Below are 17,122 nucleotides of genomic sequence, written 5' to 3'. Positions count from 1 at the left end.
TTGGATGCTGAATTCAGTGTCAACATTCTCAAAGCATCTCCTAAGAGTGTTTGAATGCTCTCTCATGCAAAGTCCAAACAAAAGCTCATAAAACTCTTGTTCTATTCACCTCTTCTAGTTAATTTTTTATGTAGCATGGATGGCCCTTTATTTTGGAATCCTTTCCCTCCCTATGGATGCTAGGTACAAAATAAAGAGAGGATGGACAAGCCATTTTGTAGGGACTTGATGTGAGACAATTCACCATGCACTTGATACAACAGTGGAAGCAATCTTAAAATCAAGATTAGTTCACAAAGGGATAATAGATCTGTAAGATGCTGCCCAATGCAGGCTGTAGTAAAAGCTTCAACTCAATATATGAAACCAAAAGGTACTTTATCAATTGGAGAAGAAGAGCACAATCACACCACGAAAGCGACAGCAGACTGGGTACAATCTCCCTCCCCTAGATGAGTGGCTTACGCTTCCTCATCTAGAGTATTTATGATATTTCATAAAAGCACCAAGGAGCCAAAATTATCCATCTCATCCAAAAATGAGGGATTTTGCTTTACATAGCCATCTTAGGGCCCAAAAATGAATTATGTACCTACAGTAGTGATGTGATTAATACATGGCTTTCTACTAAGAGCATCAGCAACTACATTCTCTTTTTCAGGTTGATATTGAATCATGGGCTGAAAACTCTGTATAAATGATGCCCACTTGATGTGCCTATCGGATATTAGTGGCCGAGTCAACAAATGCTTGATACTTTGCTGATCGGTTTTGATAAAAAACTCGGCTCCCATCAAATAATGTTTCCACATTCGTAAGGCATGCACAACAGCAGTTAATTCTTTATCATATCATCGAAGAATACTACCACACAATCTTGGTGTTTAAGAAAGTTTTGGTTCATCATTCTACTAAAAGTAGCTAGAGCATTAGTTGGCCCAAAAGGCATAACTAGGAACTCATAATGTCCCGTTTGAGTTCTAAAGACAGTCTTGTATATATCCTCTTCTACCATACGAACTTGATGATAGCCGGATTTGAGATCTATCTTACTGAAGACCTTGGCCCCTTTCAATTTGTCCAAAATATCATCAATCCTAGGGATTGGATATTTGTTCTTAACTGTGATTTTATTTAGTGCACGATAGTCTATGCACATTCGATAGGTTTCATTTTTCTTTTTGACTAATAAGACAGGTGCTCCATAAGGAGAACTGCTGGGTCTTATTAATCCTCGCTCTATCAGTTCCTCCACTTGCTTTTGAATTTCCTTTTGTTCTAGCTGGTTGACTCTATACGGAGCTTTGCAAGGTGGAGTATTGCCCGGTAGGATTTCTATCCTATGATCTTCAGGTCGAGAACATGGTAGTCCAAGCGGTAAATCTTCTAAGAAACAATCAGAAAATTGAGAAAGAAACTTTTGGTGTATAAGCTTAGTGTTTGGTTGAGTAGCCGTTACCGTATTCGCCAAAATTAAATATGTCTTCTCACGTTTTCTAATTGCTCTTTTGGCTTGTTTGTGGTTGAGTAAAGGACTGATCTCAGGTTTCATGGAGCTTTTCAGACATATTTCTTGTCTGTCCTTCTCAATCCACATGTGATGTGAATCGTAATCTACCTTAGGATTATATTGGTGCCTCCATGGCATTCCTAAAATGATGTCCACTCCCTGTAGGAGTGCCACTAGAAAGTCTCGTGTATCCTTGTAGGGTTTAATTGAGATTTCAAGATTCTTGACTTCTCTAGTACAATTGTACTTTGTTTTGATAAAAGCAGCTTTGACCTTATAGTTAGATGGGAAAGACTCTAGGTTTAGCTTTGCTAAGGTTCTTTCTGAAATGAAATCATGTGTACTACCATCGTCATGCGGAATAACAACCTCTTTGCTATTAATGAAACCTTTCATCTTTAGAAAAGCATGACAATTATACTTACCTCCCTCTTGCTTGGCTGCTTCGTTGTCGATCATGTGCACTTTCGCCATCGGGGTCTTCTTTCGTTTAGGACACTCAGTGGCTATGTGTCCCACCTTATTGCACTTGAAACACCTTATTTCTTTCTTTGGAAAATTCCCACCGTTTGGCTTTGAAGAAGGATCTGTCTTCTGTGGAACAAAACTATTTTTAGATTTAAAGAAGGGCTTTTTATCAAATCTCTTTTTTTTATGGAAGGGTATATGCTGTTCTAAATCTTTCTCTTCTTTTGGGATCCCATTCTTCCTCTCACAATTCATTGCAAGAGAAATTGCAGAGCTCAGTGAGCGAGGATGAAACATGTTAATCTCGTCTCTCAATCTAGACTTTAGACCCGCCACATACTTCCTGCGTTGATCTCGCTCATTAACTTTCTCTAAGGACTGTAATTGGATCAACGTTTGCCAAAATCTATCAGTATATGTAGAAATCGTTTTCTTATCAAACTGCCTGAAAGTATCCCACTATTGTCTAGCTTTTGCTTTGAAGTGTGAGGGAAGAAAATCTCTCTTGATGAGCTTTTGAAAAGACTTCCAAGATTTTGGTCGCCTTTTACTGTGCTTAGTGATGTTCCACCAAAGTGCAGCACTCTCTACTAAATGATTTGTAGCACATTTAATCTTGTCTTTTTCAGAGAATTTCTCCCCTGGAAAATAATCATCTAGCTGACTGATCCAAGACAAGACAGTGCATGCTTCTTTCTTTCCATCGAAATTTTAAAATGAGAAAGCTTTTCTACTTACCTTACTCTCCTTCTTGGAATTTTATGCTCTCAGTGTGGCTTTGATTGTCCTGATAATAGTATCATCGTCAGACTCATCGTCGGATGACTCATCATCAGATGAATGCCTCTTCCTTTTCTTACCATTGATTTTCTTTTCCAATCTCTCACTATGCTCACGTTCATTGACCAACTGTGCCTGAAGTGCGTCTAACTGCTCTTGGAGTGTGGGTGGTTGTGGCTCATGCGCCATGATAAAGCGATAAATACAAATAAAGCGGGACAGAGGGAAATAAGGATATTAAGTCTATGAGAATTAAACGGTTGGAAAAGTGTGATTCGAGTGTATGGTAAGACAACGGTTGGCAGAAGATACTAAGTGTATGAATTATAAAGCAAAGAAATCACTTATCTTGCTCTTTGATCGGAGGTAGAAAAGACTAGAGTGGGAGATATGTGACCGATGATGTCGCTTGTAGTCGTCTTTGTGCTCGACTGATCTCCAATTAATTGCTCGGTGATTCGTGGTTCCAATTGCCTTCTTGATTCGAGCTTCTTCAGATTTTGCCTTGCTCTCTTTTAAAAATAAAAATAAAAAATAAAATAAAATAAATAAATCCTTTTTGAGGGCCTTTTGAACCTTAGGGTACCTTTGTTTGAAGTTAAAGGATTTCCTTTGACTTAATTCGTTGTCTTTTTTTTTTTTTACAAGCCTTCAATTCTCGCGCGACGTGCGATGGCAGAATCTTCCCAAGGGCGGCGCGATGGAGACTGCGAGGCTGCACAGTGCACTCAATGCACTAGGCCTTCTAATAAAGGCAGCGCTAACATGGACACGGATGGAAGCGGGCTACAACGGTTGCTGTCCCTGCACTCTGCGGATAGGTGTGCAGACAGAGAAGAGACTTCCAAGGTCTCTAGGTGGCTGGCCTTTAGTGCTGCCGTTGCGTAGTCTGAGAAAAGAGACTGTGGGTGCCGGTGACTTAATGAGCCAGGGATCACTAGCGGACGCGCGGATCTCGGAGATGCAGATGGGCACGCGATTTTTTTGGAAATGCAGACGGGCACGTTGGTCGAAGTACTGCAAGTCTTACAGGCGGAGTCACGCAGAAAGAGAGAGACTTGCAAGGTCTCTAAAGGGGCTGCCAAAGTAACACGACTGTGCGTTGCTGCTTACGAGGCGCTAAGGTAATTCGGCTACGCGTAGTGTTCATGGCCCAAGGCTTGCTCCAAGGCTAGGACCCTAGGTAGAAAAAAGTTGATAAAGACACGGTCGACGAGGCTTTGTTGGCCCCCTAAATTACACTTGCGGCCAATCTTCCTTTCAGATTCTTTTCCCACGTACTCTTGAATTCTCCACAGAACTTCTCTTTCCAAGGTGTCTCTTTCTTCTCACACGAGCCACGAGGTAGTCTTCTTTTTTCACAAGAGCGTCACCAAGGCTCTGATACCACTAAAACCAAAAGGTAATTCTTTCCACACACGAAGTCTTCACTTAATCAATTGGAGAAGAAGAGCACAATCACACCACGAAAGCGACAGCAGACTGGGTACAATCTCCCCTCCCTAGATGAGTGGCTCACGCTTCCTCATCTAGAGTATTTATGATATTTCATAAAAGCACCAAGGAGCCAAAATTATCCCTCTCATCCAAAAATGAGGGATTTTGCTTTACATAGCCATCTTAGGGCCTAAAAATGAATTATGTCCACTACAAAATATATTGCTCAAACCTGCAATAATAAAACGAATACAAAATTGGCCCATGGCCATATATAGTGCGCTGTGCAACACCTCGATCGGTACCCTCACACTAACTCCAATCCTCGCTATGAGTTCCATCACCTGAACTCAAGCCGCCAATTACATTAGTTATTAACAATTGATTGAACGAATCACCGAATCAACCGATCCCAACATAACCGCGCTCAAAGCACAATAATCAAGCACAACACCAATAACACTAGCGACATCAGTATTAACATGGAATCACCCACAATACCGACCATCTAGCATGGCAAAACACAGCTAGTCGGGCGTCCCCAACTAACCACACAAAGTCCGGTGCGCTCCTATGGAGTACTTTGCCATAGTCACACTTGATTAAAATAATAATGTCCAAAGCAAAGTATATATCGAAAATATAATTTCCGTAATAATATAATATCAAGTAGCCTGGCTCTCCTTTTTACTGGATGTCAATAGCCTCTAGGCACCTTCTTGGGGTGGCACAATGCTTGAGGTCACTTCAGCTCTCCAAGTTATGGAGGAATGAAGTGGTTATTGTGATGGAGAGGGGGTGAAATCCCCCGGGAAGGCCTTTGAACTAGTCGACCGAGTCTAGGAATAGCTCGACCAGGAGCAGGATGTGGCCTTATTACCTGTGAGCACTGACTTGCAGTGAGCTCGACAGCCATGTGTGCAGTCTACCACATCAACCAATGCCACGTGTATTGCAGATAGGCCCACATCATCTTTGATTGTATGCATTCCACTCTTGCTTGAGGTACAAGTGCCATGTTAGCAAGTGCCACATCATTTGGCAGGTCTCGAATCAGCACCTACACTCTACATCTTCATGTACGGCCTAACAACCACATGGGAAGCAATGCTTTTTGCCACATCTTAAGCTTATCTGTTTGAGTGATGGATGGATGAATTCGCATGCAAGTGCATCCTCTCCCTTGATCTATGCTAGCTGGCTTTTGCCAAACCCCCCCCCACCCCCGCCCCCCCCAAATTGAGGGTCCCAAATGTCACCATGTCTCATGACCCACTATGCTTTAATAAAACCCTTCGGATTTGGAGGCTTTCTATATAGAGTTGAATATTGAAGCATAGATGCCAAACAAATGTATAAATTCATTTAAAATAAAGGAACCCAAACACTTGCTTTACTATAAACCGCACAAGGAGTATAGTTACGACCATAAATAGACCTCATATGGAGGAGGCTATAACTATAACGTTGAAACCACTATGTGATTTTTAACAATTTGGACAAAGAAATTTATGGACTATTTTTATTGACTTTTTCAAGATGTTCATAGATGTATGTTGGAATGGAGTTTGCATGAATAAGAGCTTGCATAACTTGATAAGTTCAGAGTAGTAACAAAGAAATATTTACAATTGCACTTGGGTTGAGGAGCTAAGAAACCCCCCTCCGCCATTCGGGCTCTTTTATTGCTCAAATGGAGATACAAGACCAACTTGGACTCAAACTCTTGAGAGAAAGGGCATAGACATAACTGTAGGACAAGATTGCTCAAGTTGAGCTATGTAGAAGGAATGACTAAAAAATTGGAACTAGTGAGAATTGGACTCCAGGGGCACCTCAATCCACAAGGAAGCTGCCTGCATAATCACAACTTCATCCCACATTAGTTGCATGCACTAGATCTATGGAAAAGGCACAAATTTCAATGCAAAAATGTACCACAAACAAGCAAATCTCAGATTCAAACTCCCCTCCACTTGTGATCCCTTGGCTATGGAGCCCTTGGTGGAATTTGCAGCCCTCTTGCTTGGATGAGTGAGATCTTGGGGCTGGAAAGAGAAATACTCAGAAAAAGTGATATAGGGAAGAGAGAGAAAGAGTAATGGTATAGAGAGAGTGTACTGTAGCTGCTCCAAGGTAGGGAGAAGAGAAAGAGGTGTGGCTGCTGCTCTAGAGATGAAGAGAAAGAGGGATTTCCACATAGAGAGAAGCCTGAACCTGTAGAGACAGAAAGTTTGCTCTAGAGAGAGAATACTGGCAGAGGAGAGAGAAAGTCTGCTGCACCACCAAGAGGGCCTGAAATGGAGGCTGGCTTCACCAAGATGGGGAAGGGAGGACCAAGGAAAGAGGACTGAATTGACGTGGGATTTTTGCGTGAAATGAGAGGGGGTTGGATTCTTTTATAGGCTGGCTTCTTTTATAGGCCTAGCCCACCATCTGCCCAAGATGACAAGTTTGTGGGGCTGGGCTGTCCCAAGTTGGCAACTTTTCAAGCCCCCCAAATGGCAGGCTGGTTCTAGAGCCATTTTTGAGTTTGATTGACCTCAACTAAGAGGTTTACTCGTTTATCATCTTATCTTGTATCTCCATACCTCTTGGCATGTTTCCTGGCTTACACCCAAGGCCCTGAAAACATTCTCTTGAATGGTTGCTAGGTTGGTCTGCAATCTGTGCATTTGATTGGTCCTAGAAATGGGCACTCAGGTGGGGTGTGATTTTTTGATGTGCCTCTCAAGGAGAGGGCATCGCTCTTGTGGGTCACTAATGCCCATATCCCCACCACCCTCAAATGCTAGACCTAACCCCCATGACCTAACTGAACTGTAGGAAAACATTCACCTTCTTTTGCAAAGCATATTATCGTAAATATTTAGAAATAAATAGAAATTCAAACGAAAAGTCACCAAGCAATTTGATATACAGGTTTGAAGAAGAGTGACAAACATACATAGCATACTTGGAGTCAAAGTACTAGGAATGGGGGATTTATTCCTTCTATATCTTTGAAGCTCTTCTCAATTGAACATGAAGCGTACCAACCAAATTCTCTAGAAGTAAGTAGTGTCCTTAGTGATTGCTTTGCTTGCATGGCATGCCATTGATGACATTGGAACTCATATGAATGCTGATCAGGCATGGTTATACAGGTTGCCATGTTGCACTCTGCATACATAATGTATGTCATGGAAAGCTCTTGGCAAGATGAGCTCAAGTAAATCTATCTTGTGAGCTTTGATGACCTTACTCAAAATTGACTCGAATGATTGCCACTAGAAGATGTAACCTTACTCAAAACTGACTAGAAGATGTAAACTCCTTACCGTCTCAACTGTTGGAACAGAGATTTGTAATTTTGTAATTTTGCAATTTTTAAAGTCTTTATGGTGCTTTTCAAAGTAAAGTCTGTCTTTATTTGCCCATTTCTTATTTTCTAATTGACTCCATGCCTTCTCCTTGATATTTTAACTAGCTTGAATTGCAATTATTGTGACTGAAGCATTGCTTGCTTAGTTACTTAGTGAATATGTCCTAGTATTTTATGCCCAGTTGGCTTTCTACCTCTCCATGATATTGAAAGCTTATTGAAATTGTTGATAAGCCATCCACATATAGCTTATATATATTTTTGTTGAAATCGTTGATATGCCATCCACATATAGCTTATTGAAATCGTTGATATGCTACTTAGAAGTTTATGTATTTTTAGAATGGGGTATTCCAACATAAAAGAAGAAGATGGAGAAGAGGGCTAGTACTTCTAGAAAGTGGACAATATTCTTTATTTTCTGGCAAGGCACAGCTGAGCTGGGTTCTTACTTACTATCATGCCAGAAATTCGTATTTCTTTTGATGGGAATTATGGGAATTTGAATATTATGAAGTTAATAATTCAAGTTCTTGCAATATTGGCTGATATAATTATATAATTAAATCATGTATTTCCAACAAGTACACTTGTTTACTTTCAAAGGCATTAAATATAAAGGAACTTCTGATAAGGTTTTAAGAAAAGAAAGAATAGCTCAAGGTCCCAGTTCAAAGAGACCAAAAGACTTCAAAAGGATGAAAGTGGTGTGAGCTCAGTGTTTTAGTTATGTGTATTCATTAAAATGGCTTGAGCACGCTTAGAAGAGGGACGCATGTCCCAAACCAGATCTTTCTGAACTTTTGTTCTTTAGAAAGTGAAGGTAATAAAATGTGACTCTCTACAATGTTTTTTGTGGCTCAAAATTGTGGGGACTGCATTTAATTACAGTTTCTCTCTGAAGCTGGCCTTGGTCCATGTCCATCCTCGGAGATTCTGAGAGCAGAAATAGAGACTGAGTATATTAGTCCCTGCCACACAACTTTTGGATGCATGTAGTTTGGTGTAATGATGAACTCTCGTTAATTCCATGCAGCATGCATTCTGAAATAGACAGGGCTGTGAAAAGCAGTTCGGATTAATACTTACTCCAATAATTTCTCGTGTTCTAACAGGAATTCCAACCTCAGCCCAATGAATTGCTTATCATGCCATCTTTAGAGCCAAAACTTCAAAGATGGATAAGTTCAGAGGTTCTGGGATTATTGCGTCATGTGCCAAGGATAACTGAAGAGAAACTTATTGCCATTGTGTTGGCAGGCCAAATTGATAATGGATTTTTTGAGCTTCCTGCAAGTAAGTCGGGTGACAATCTCGTTGTACTGCACTTGTTCTCTTCACATATTGAAGCCAGGAAGTGCTCAAGTGTGGCTAGTCTGTTCAATTAGTCATGATTGCTAGCTCTGCATTGTGCTAACTCTTGCTTTTGTATTTTAAAAATTTGCAACATTTTAACTCTCACGTTTTTTGTTTTTGATCTAATTTGCAATGTTGTCTCCTCTCATGCCAAATAATGGACATGGATAATCTTTCTTGGATTCAGGTCCTGCTGTTTCTGCTTCTTCTGATGAAACAATTGAAGCTGCTCATTTAGACGATGTTGATGATGAGATAGCTTCATCAGTTCAAGCTCCAGAACAAGTAACACCAGCGCATTTAAATTGAAAGCAGCTTCTTTATAATGCTTCAAGTCTGACAAGTTGAATCTAGAATATGTGAATACTTTGCTTCTGTTTTTAATTGTACCCCTTCTTTATAGGCCAGAACTGTTGCTTCAAAATTGGTTATTGGAACATGGGAGCATTCCAGGTTGTCAGACTTTAAATCAGCTGTGCGTGTTGACCACACAAACATATCAATGATCCAACATGAGGCTTCTCCAGGCCTTGTACGAAACCAAAATGACCATACTTTGGCTGCAAAGCCATCATTCATCTCAAAAGAACAGTTCAAGGGTATCCAGAAGCATAACACTATGGGCCTCTCAGAAAGCCTTTTGGAGAGTGTGAATGATAAATCCATTCAGACTTTGGAGAGCACAGAAAATTCAAAAGCTGATATTCTGTATAGCAAGGATCTTATTGCCAGTGGAGTGAAGTTGCTTCAGGAAGATTCGTCTGCAAATCCCCAAGTACAGAGTTTCAAGCGTTTCAGAAAGGTAACATTGATAATAATCTGGAATCTGTAATGATGATCATGCAGTTTTGAGTAAATAATCATGATTTCATTTTTAAGCCACAGGATTATTAGTGTAAGGGGTGAATAGGAATATTACATAACATATCTAGGTGTTAATGCTGGCTTGTCTTCCATGTCCCTGAAGCAAGAAAGACTAGAGTTTCTAAAAAGACAAATATTATAGATTCATTGACTTTAAAATGTGGTTTTGCAGTATGATCAAAAGAAGTTCTATCTAAATGACGCATGTTTTATGGCTTGTTGTTGGTATTTTGTAACCAGAGGCATGACATATCAGGCAATAGCTTTACAACTCTTGTACCTTTTGCTAAAGAGCCATACAGGTACGAGTCATGACTCAGCTTTCAAGATTATTAATTGCAAGATGCATTTTGTAAATGACAGTAGAGTAGAGCTTTACAAATTGTACGGGACCCTTTGGATTATCCAATAACACTGATTGCGATAGATATCCCATAATCAAAGAACAACTAACCGAATCTTTGACTCAGATGTGCTGCCAAGAGGATTGGTGACAAGGCACACAATCCATGTAACTTTGGACTGACGCAAATGGGTAAAAGATGATCAAAGAAAGGCAAATTTGTGATGTAGATTGTCACAAGGCTTTACATGGATGTGGGAGGAAGCCATTCTTCATGTGTGAGCAAAAGTTGATTTGGACGAATCGTTTATGCAATTTGAGCGACTTTGAAACCCAGTATTGACAGCAAAAGTTGATTGGGATGATAGAGTAATGCAGTTTGAGCAAATTTGAAACCCTGATTGTGGCAGATCCCTAAGGACATTGTTTTTCTTGAGTGATCAGGAATATTCCTTGCTAACTACTGGGGTGCCCTTTGAATTATATCCAACTGTTGGCTTATCTCCAGATCTGGTCGGGGCAGATCTAAAATGTCTAGTGATATCTTGAAAAACAAAGCGGTGTTCTTCGTCACACTGTCAGGTGCTGCATATCCAGAACTGAAAACATCGTTCAACAAAAACAATAGCCAGGGGTAGAGTTCTCCTTTCAAGATGACGGCAGGCACCTACAGAAGGCACTTCCTCTCTACAACTTTGTTAGGAACAGGTGTAGGTAGGGCAAATATACGTGCAGAAGTATGGCTGCATCAATAAACTCCAATTTGTGGGCATTTTTCTTGAAGATGGTTGTCAGGCGATAGCAACAAGGGCAGCCTTGTGTAGCATCACCAAAGCACCAACAAGGAGCATTGAAGGGGGGTGCATGATCAATCGTAGAAACAAGCAGAAGATGGCACATGAGGCAACCTCAGTTGTTGGAGAGCAAGAGAACAGCGGCAGGGCAACACCATTCCAGAGTTCCTCTCATCTTGATTGCAACCATGCATGCAGGTCAGAGGTGCGTAAAGGGGTAGTAGATGCTGGCTATCAGCCTGATCAGGAGTTGTGACACCATGTAGAGCAGCAAGTACGTCATGCTGAGCGGCCACGTTGTTGAGCTGCGTCAATCAGCACGGCTTCATGAGAAGACGTAGTACATAAGTCTGGGCATGGTGGGAAGAAGTATAGGAGTTGATGGAAATGAAAACAGAGCTAAGGGTGGAGAGGCAATGGAATATCCAAAGTGAAAGCGAGGAGAAGATGAAGCTCGTGGCAGATTTGCATGCTTTGATATCATGTCAGAAACATTGTGACATGAAGAGAGCCAGGCATGTATGAGATGGGACAGATGATAGAGGCACAAGATGATATGATAGATGTGTCAATGAAGCAAGTACAAGAGCCTCCTTTTGTAGGCAATGGCAGCGTCCTCTTCCACACACTGCTATCATTGATGATTTCATGCTCAGAATCTAATCTAAGCCTTATCTCACCTCCAAAGGTCAAGTGATCCTACAATACCCAAAGGGCAAGTGGAGTGTAGGACACTTCACACCCACAACTGTAGGACACACTGAGGATGATATGAGGACTATGTCATCTGCGTACATCAATATCTGCACCATCAGGTCAGCCAGAAGTGAACCCTCTCCACCTAGGCAATCTACAAAGGAAGTGATCTCATCGATATACAGCTTGAAGAGAGTCGGTGAGAGGGGGCAGCCTTGTTTCACTCCGATAGTGCTCTCAACCTAGTCTGATAGACCTCTTGGCACATACCCTCCCTCTGACAGACTCATATAGACTCGTGACCCCCCAGATCATGATCTCTGGGAGGTGCAACTCCTGTAACCTCCTGATCAAGCGAGAATGTGGGACAATATCAAATGCCTTACGAAAGTCTATGAAGCAAGTGCAGAATTTTTGATGCCTCGACTTCGCCTCCTTAATGATAGCCCTCAAGGTGAAAATGTGGTCCAGGGTGGAGTGCTGTCTCCGAAAACCTGCGTGCCCAAGAGCCCGTTGTCAGTGACCCTCTATGTGGCTGCTGATCTCCCTCTCTAGTACTGACCCATATATCTTAGCTAGAGTGTGGCCAATCATAAGAGTGCGGTAGTTCCCAGATCACCTACCTTGTGTATCGGTACTATGGTGGTGGTGCTCCAAGTAGGCGAGAAGCCATGGCATACAGCATGGTTGAACAATTGTGCTTGGACCGGGGTCAAGACCTCCTGCCCATGTGCAAAGTACTCAATGCGTATTCCCTCATGATCTGGTGATCTCCAGTTATGAAGTTGGAGATGCCCTGTACATTTTGTGTAGTAAACAAGTGACACATAGTGGGTTTGGGCATAGAGGACATATCAGGTGGTATTTGACCCTGGACATCATACAGAGCATGTAGATGTATGCTAGACTGCTGGATTTGTGATGGGGATGGGCGACTTATCCTCCGACAAAGAGCCCCCATCGCGTAGTAGGATCTCCTCAGCGAAAGGATCCGATCACCTCATCCATCTTGTGTATGAGGAAATCTCGTTGCTTATGCTGTGTCTCTCGGCTTGAGATCCGCTGTGCTTTTGGTGAAGTTAAATGTCCGAGTGCTCGCTCATGTGTGAGGTTGGCTCTCATCTCTCTGCACTCATAATCAAACCAGGGTTTTGGGGCATCTTCCCGTCTAGGACACGTGCAGAGCGAGTCGCGGGAAAGGATCTGGTGGCAACATTCTGTATCACTGAGACAAGGGTATCTGATGCATGCGCGGTTTCCATACATTCCTCAAGTAAGACTGGAAGCTCAGAAGCCAGGTGGTTCACGTACACGGGGTCAAGAGCACGATCAAATGGATCTGAACGCGAGTGGGTGGTGGGGGGGCCCTCCTTATGGCTGGGATGGCGGCTGATATACAGAAGGCAAGGTATGAGTGGTCGTCCTCGAGTGGAGGAGGCACAATAAAATCGCGTATCCGTGGGGCAAAGGCTAGTGGACCCAACAGGACAGAGAGAGAGACGGCTGTGAGAGAGATGTGTAGCATTGAGCAACATCTCACTATTTCCTACACTCAGCAGAAATGAATGGCAGGGAGGAACAGTAGGCACCTTGCTACATCGATGCTCAAAGACATGCCAAACATGTTTTGGGCAGAAGCAGTATTTGTAGATGCTTATGTGCTAAACAGATGTCCCACTAAAGTAGTGAAAAATATGACAGCTCAAGAAGCTTGGTCAGAGAAGAGGCCAAGTGTAATGCATTTGAGAGTCTTTGGTTGCATCTGCTATGCTCATGCTCAAAAACAGCTAAGAGAGGAATCAGACAAAGGCAAACAATGCCTTCATTTGGTATAGTGAGGAAGACAAAGTGTACAAGTTGTACCACCTTGATTCCTGGAAATTAAGTGCTAGTAGTGCTTTAAGTAACTCTGTTGTCTTAAAAATGCAATGAGAGTTTGGGTAGACGCAAAAGAGAAAAAGGAAGGTAATGCTTCTCACATTTGTCACCCATCTGGGAATCGGAAAGATGGAAAAGAAGAAGCAATAATTGTAGCCACTTGCAAAAGTCAACTTGTGAGAAATCACTAGATGGTACTGGAAGACTAGACAAGATGCCAATTTCATGATCTTCTTGAGGATAGCAACAATGCACGTGGATGCCATTTCCTGTTTGGTTTATTGTGGTGACCTCCCCAACTGTGATTCCCCAAATGAGGAGGACATGTGGCATGTATATCTGCAGCATAGATTGGGTCTGACAGAAGCCATGTGGGCAGATCTGAAGACTGACACGTGGGTATATCAGAGAGAAAAGGCACCTTGCCATGTAGGCAGCAAGTGAATCTGCTGTAGCAAGGTGTGCAGAGGACAGGGAAGTGGTACAGAACCTGTACAGCAGAGAGAGGGTTGACAGGGCTATTGAGTGGCCATACCTCATTGGCAGCATCAGGTACATTCGTCTGGAGGAGTCGCAGGTCTCCAGCATTAGTGGGTACTTTGACTGGAACAGTCTGGGACTGTACTGATCAGCAGTAGCAGCCAGGTGAAGGTCCATGTGGGCTGTTGCAGGTTCTGAAGACTGCAGGTGGTCGGGTGCAGGTCTAGAAGGTTGCAGATGGGCTGGGGCAGGTATCAGCAATAGGTGCCTGGATCAGGGCCTTAGGTTGGCTGATCAGAAGAGGAGCAGATTGGATCGGCCCAGTCATTGGTTGGCTGATAGACTGGTTGGCCAGTCTGTAGCAGGTCGGCCAGGTCATAGGGCTACAAGCTCTCTCTCTCTCTCTCTCTCTCTCTCGGCCCTTGGAGGGGCAGTCATTCATTCATGTTGCGGCCAGGAACCAAGGTTCTTGTGTGCTTGTTCATATGCTGCATCCAAAGCAGCAGGAAGGCCATAAGGGGGTGCACAGTGTCTCATTATTGGTTGCTTTGTAGAGCAGCGAGGAAGCCTGTGTTTGTGTGGCATCTGAGTACCCCACAGAAGGTCCATAGGAACACACAGGCTGACAGGGTTCTGGAGGTGATAGGAGGAGGTAGAAGACATCTCTGAGGTGCCAGGGGCCCACGTCTAGGGAGTATCCTCTCTGCCAGACGGTGGTGCACTGAGCACACAGTTTGTATCATACACATTCTTCTGCTGCGGGAGTCTTGGCTATAGCAAGCAACCTCAGCCTCTGTTTTCTAACTTGGTATGGGGTCCTGCGGAAGAATGGAGGTGAGAACCTTTGGAAGGAGAGCTCCGTTCTAGCCTGTAGAAATCATCCCTTATGTGTGAAGGACATGTACCTTTGCGAGAAGAAAGGTGACCAAGAGTCAGACAGTCTGCCTTAGTGAGGGATTGCTTGTTGTTGTATATGTTGCATGTCTTTAGTTATTCCAGGAACTTCGATTCAGTGGCAACACATGCAATGATTCCAGGAACTTCGATTCAATGGCAACACATGCAATTCTAAGAGCCTACTCTTGACTCATTTTCTATTGCACGTGCACCTTTGCTGTGCGTTCGCATATTCATGTGTGTGATTCCCAAGGATACCTGATGCTGCCCATGTCTCCTTCTATGTATAGGGGCCCTCCACATTGTTGCCTTCGTTGATTGTCAATGCTCACAAGTTCAAGTATAGAAATTTGGTTGAGCAGTGAGCACTCTTAGCTCTTGGTATTTTTTCTTAAAAAATGAGTCATCACTCATGAACAACAATTAAACTAGGGAAACTTTTCAGTTAACCTCGTACTCCAAATATTGCAGTTAATCTTTTGGTAGATCATGCATAGCCTTTGCCAAATTGCAAACCCCAACGTCATTCTCTTAGACTGTCATCTACTAAAAAAAAATTGAATGATGAATCTTTAGATTTCAGACTTCAAACTCTTCTGAGTTTCCCAATTTTTGGGCACTCTTGAAAGCATTAGGGTTGGCCTCAATGTAACCGAGGTTTGCAAACTTTTTATTCTTCGAAGGTCTGATTGACACAGATGTATGATTGGCAGTGGCAGATGTACAGGCCACAACTTGTCCCATCTGCAGTGGCAGATGTACAGCCTACGTGCCTGCTGTTTGGGCCTGCATGGCAGCCTTTGCTGCTGCCCACATTGCCTTTGTGGTCTTGCATAGGGAGATGAAGGCTTGTCTTTTTAGTTCTTCAACCTCATCTTATGCAATTCTCTATGTTGACCACCTGTGTAGGGAGTCAGATTATGGTAAGGAGATACAAGAATACATGCAAGAAGAGAAAAAGCGTAAACAAGCTGAGGCCCTTGCAGAAGATCTTTTTAATGCTGAGAAGGTACAACACTGTCTTATTGTATTTTAGCCTTCATGTTCTGGTACATCCTGTGAAATAGTGCAACTGCATGCTTCTGTAAAAATGTGGCTCATCATTGTAGATATAATCAGAAAGCACATTGTTTTGTGGCTTTGAATCAAATGATACTTCACTTATTTTTAATTTTTGCAGCTTAAACGTCACAAAGGGACAACAGCAGACGTGGGAATGAGATTAGCTGCATTTTCCTCTCAACAGAAGCGTCCAGGGAAACTTAAAGCTAGATAACAAGTCCAGGAAATACATTGCAGTCCCAGAAAATGTATGTTGATAGATATTCTAATGTGTATATATAGTTTGGAACTTCTGCATTAGAAAAGAAAAAGAAAATCAAGTGGTAGCTTTTTGAATAAGATGTTCAAGCTGTAGCTCTTTGAATAAGATGTTGGCTACTTTTACCTATCCTCTCCTCCCCCCTCCCCCAGCATGTGCCTTTCTCTCATGGCCGGCTCGTATCCCTCCCACCAGCATGTCTAGTTTTTGAACGCCATTGATAAGATGGCTCATTAAGAAAGTTTAGCAGTGAATTGTATAAGGCTTTTTCTTGGAGCATACTTCAACCAATGAGCCTAGGTCCTTGCATTGAACAGCAATGCTACATAAGTGCACTCTATGTGTGGAGGTCCACGCCTTCAGATTCAACCAGCTGGTGAGGTGGGATAGTAGTGCTAGTTGATTGACATGTGATCTACAGAGTTCACATTATAATGTTCCCTGAAAGTGTTTACGTCATAGGCTAAGGCAAAGTCAATGTTGTCATATTATCAAAGAGAACCTAATGTGTCTGAGTCTTACTTGTCCTTTAATGGATAATTGCAGTTTTAGTAATGAAGAAAATTACTGTTGCAAAACACAGATACAGATTGGAGATGCCATTAAGATGACATCATCATGGGCATAAACTTTTATATAAAAGTACTGACAATCCTATCTTCTCTTGAAATCATAGCAGTACATAATCAAGGTTTATGATAGAACAAGTTTAACCAAGGAGTCCCCCATTGACCACCCAACTAGAGCAGCTACATATGGAAAAGGGTTAAGGCCATCAAACTGAAGATAGACCTCCTCCTTCCAAATATTAAACAGATGATGGGAACCATATTCTTTTCGAGGGGCTACAAAGTCTACCTTACTCAATGCATGCATATCTCAATGAAGATTTTAAAAGAAAGATTTGTAAAGGAAGACTTACACATTACCGCCA

General features: G+C 42.3%; 1 protein-coding gene across 2 annotated transcripts in view; it reads left to right on the top strand.

Annotated features, from left to right (window-relative positions):
• Positions 1-16,808, top strand: part of NBS1 (nijmegen breakage syndrome 1) — a 57,170-nt gene extending 40,362 nt beyond the window's left edge. The window contains exons 10-15 of one of the 2 annotated variants that reach the window (XM_087379351.1): positions 8,675-8,855; positions 9,103-9,200; positions 9,319-9,717; positions 10,020-10,081; positions 15,777-15,876; positions 16,048-16,808. In XM_087379351.1, the coding sequence (XP_087235477.1) occupies positions 8,675-8,855; positions 9,103-9,200; positions 9,319-9,717; positions 10,020-10,081; positions 15,777-15,876; positions 16,048-16,143 (936 nt within the window). In that variant the 3' untranslated portion in view covers positions 16,144-16,808. The remainder of the gene's footprint in view (positions 1-8,674; positions 8,856-9,102; positions 9,201-9,318; positions 9,718-10,019; positions 10,082-15,776; positions 15,877-16,047) is intronic. The other variant, XM_087379352.1, reaches the window with a different exon arrangement.
• Positions 16,809-17,122: the final 314 nt, after the last annotated feature.

The sequence above is a fragment of the Dipteris shenzhenensis genome, chromosome 9 (assembly GCF_047967505.1).
Source record: "Dipteris shenzhenensis isolate YYH24624 ecotype China chromosome 9, Dip_SZ_1.0, whole genome shotgun sequence".
Classification (NCBI taxonomy): domain Eukaryota; kingdom Viridiplantae; phylum Streptophyta; class Polypodiopsida; order Gleicheniales; family Dipteridaceae; genus Dipteris; species Dipteris shenzhenensis.
This window is presented reverse-complemented; position numbering and strand designations above follow the sequence as displayed.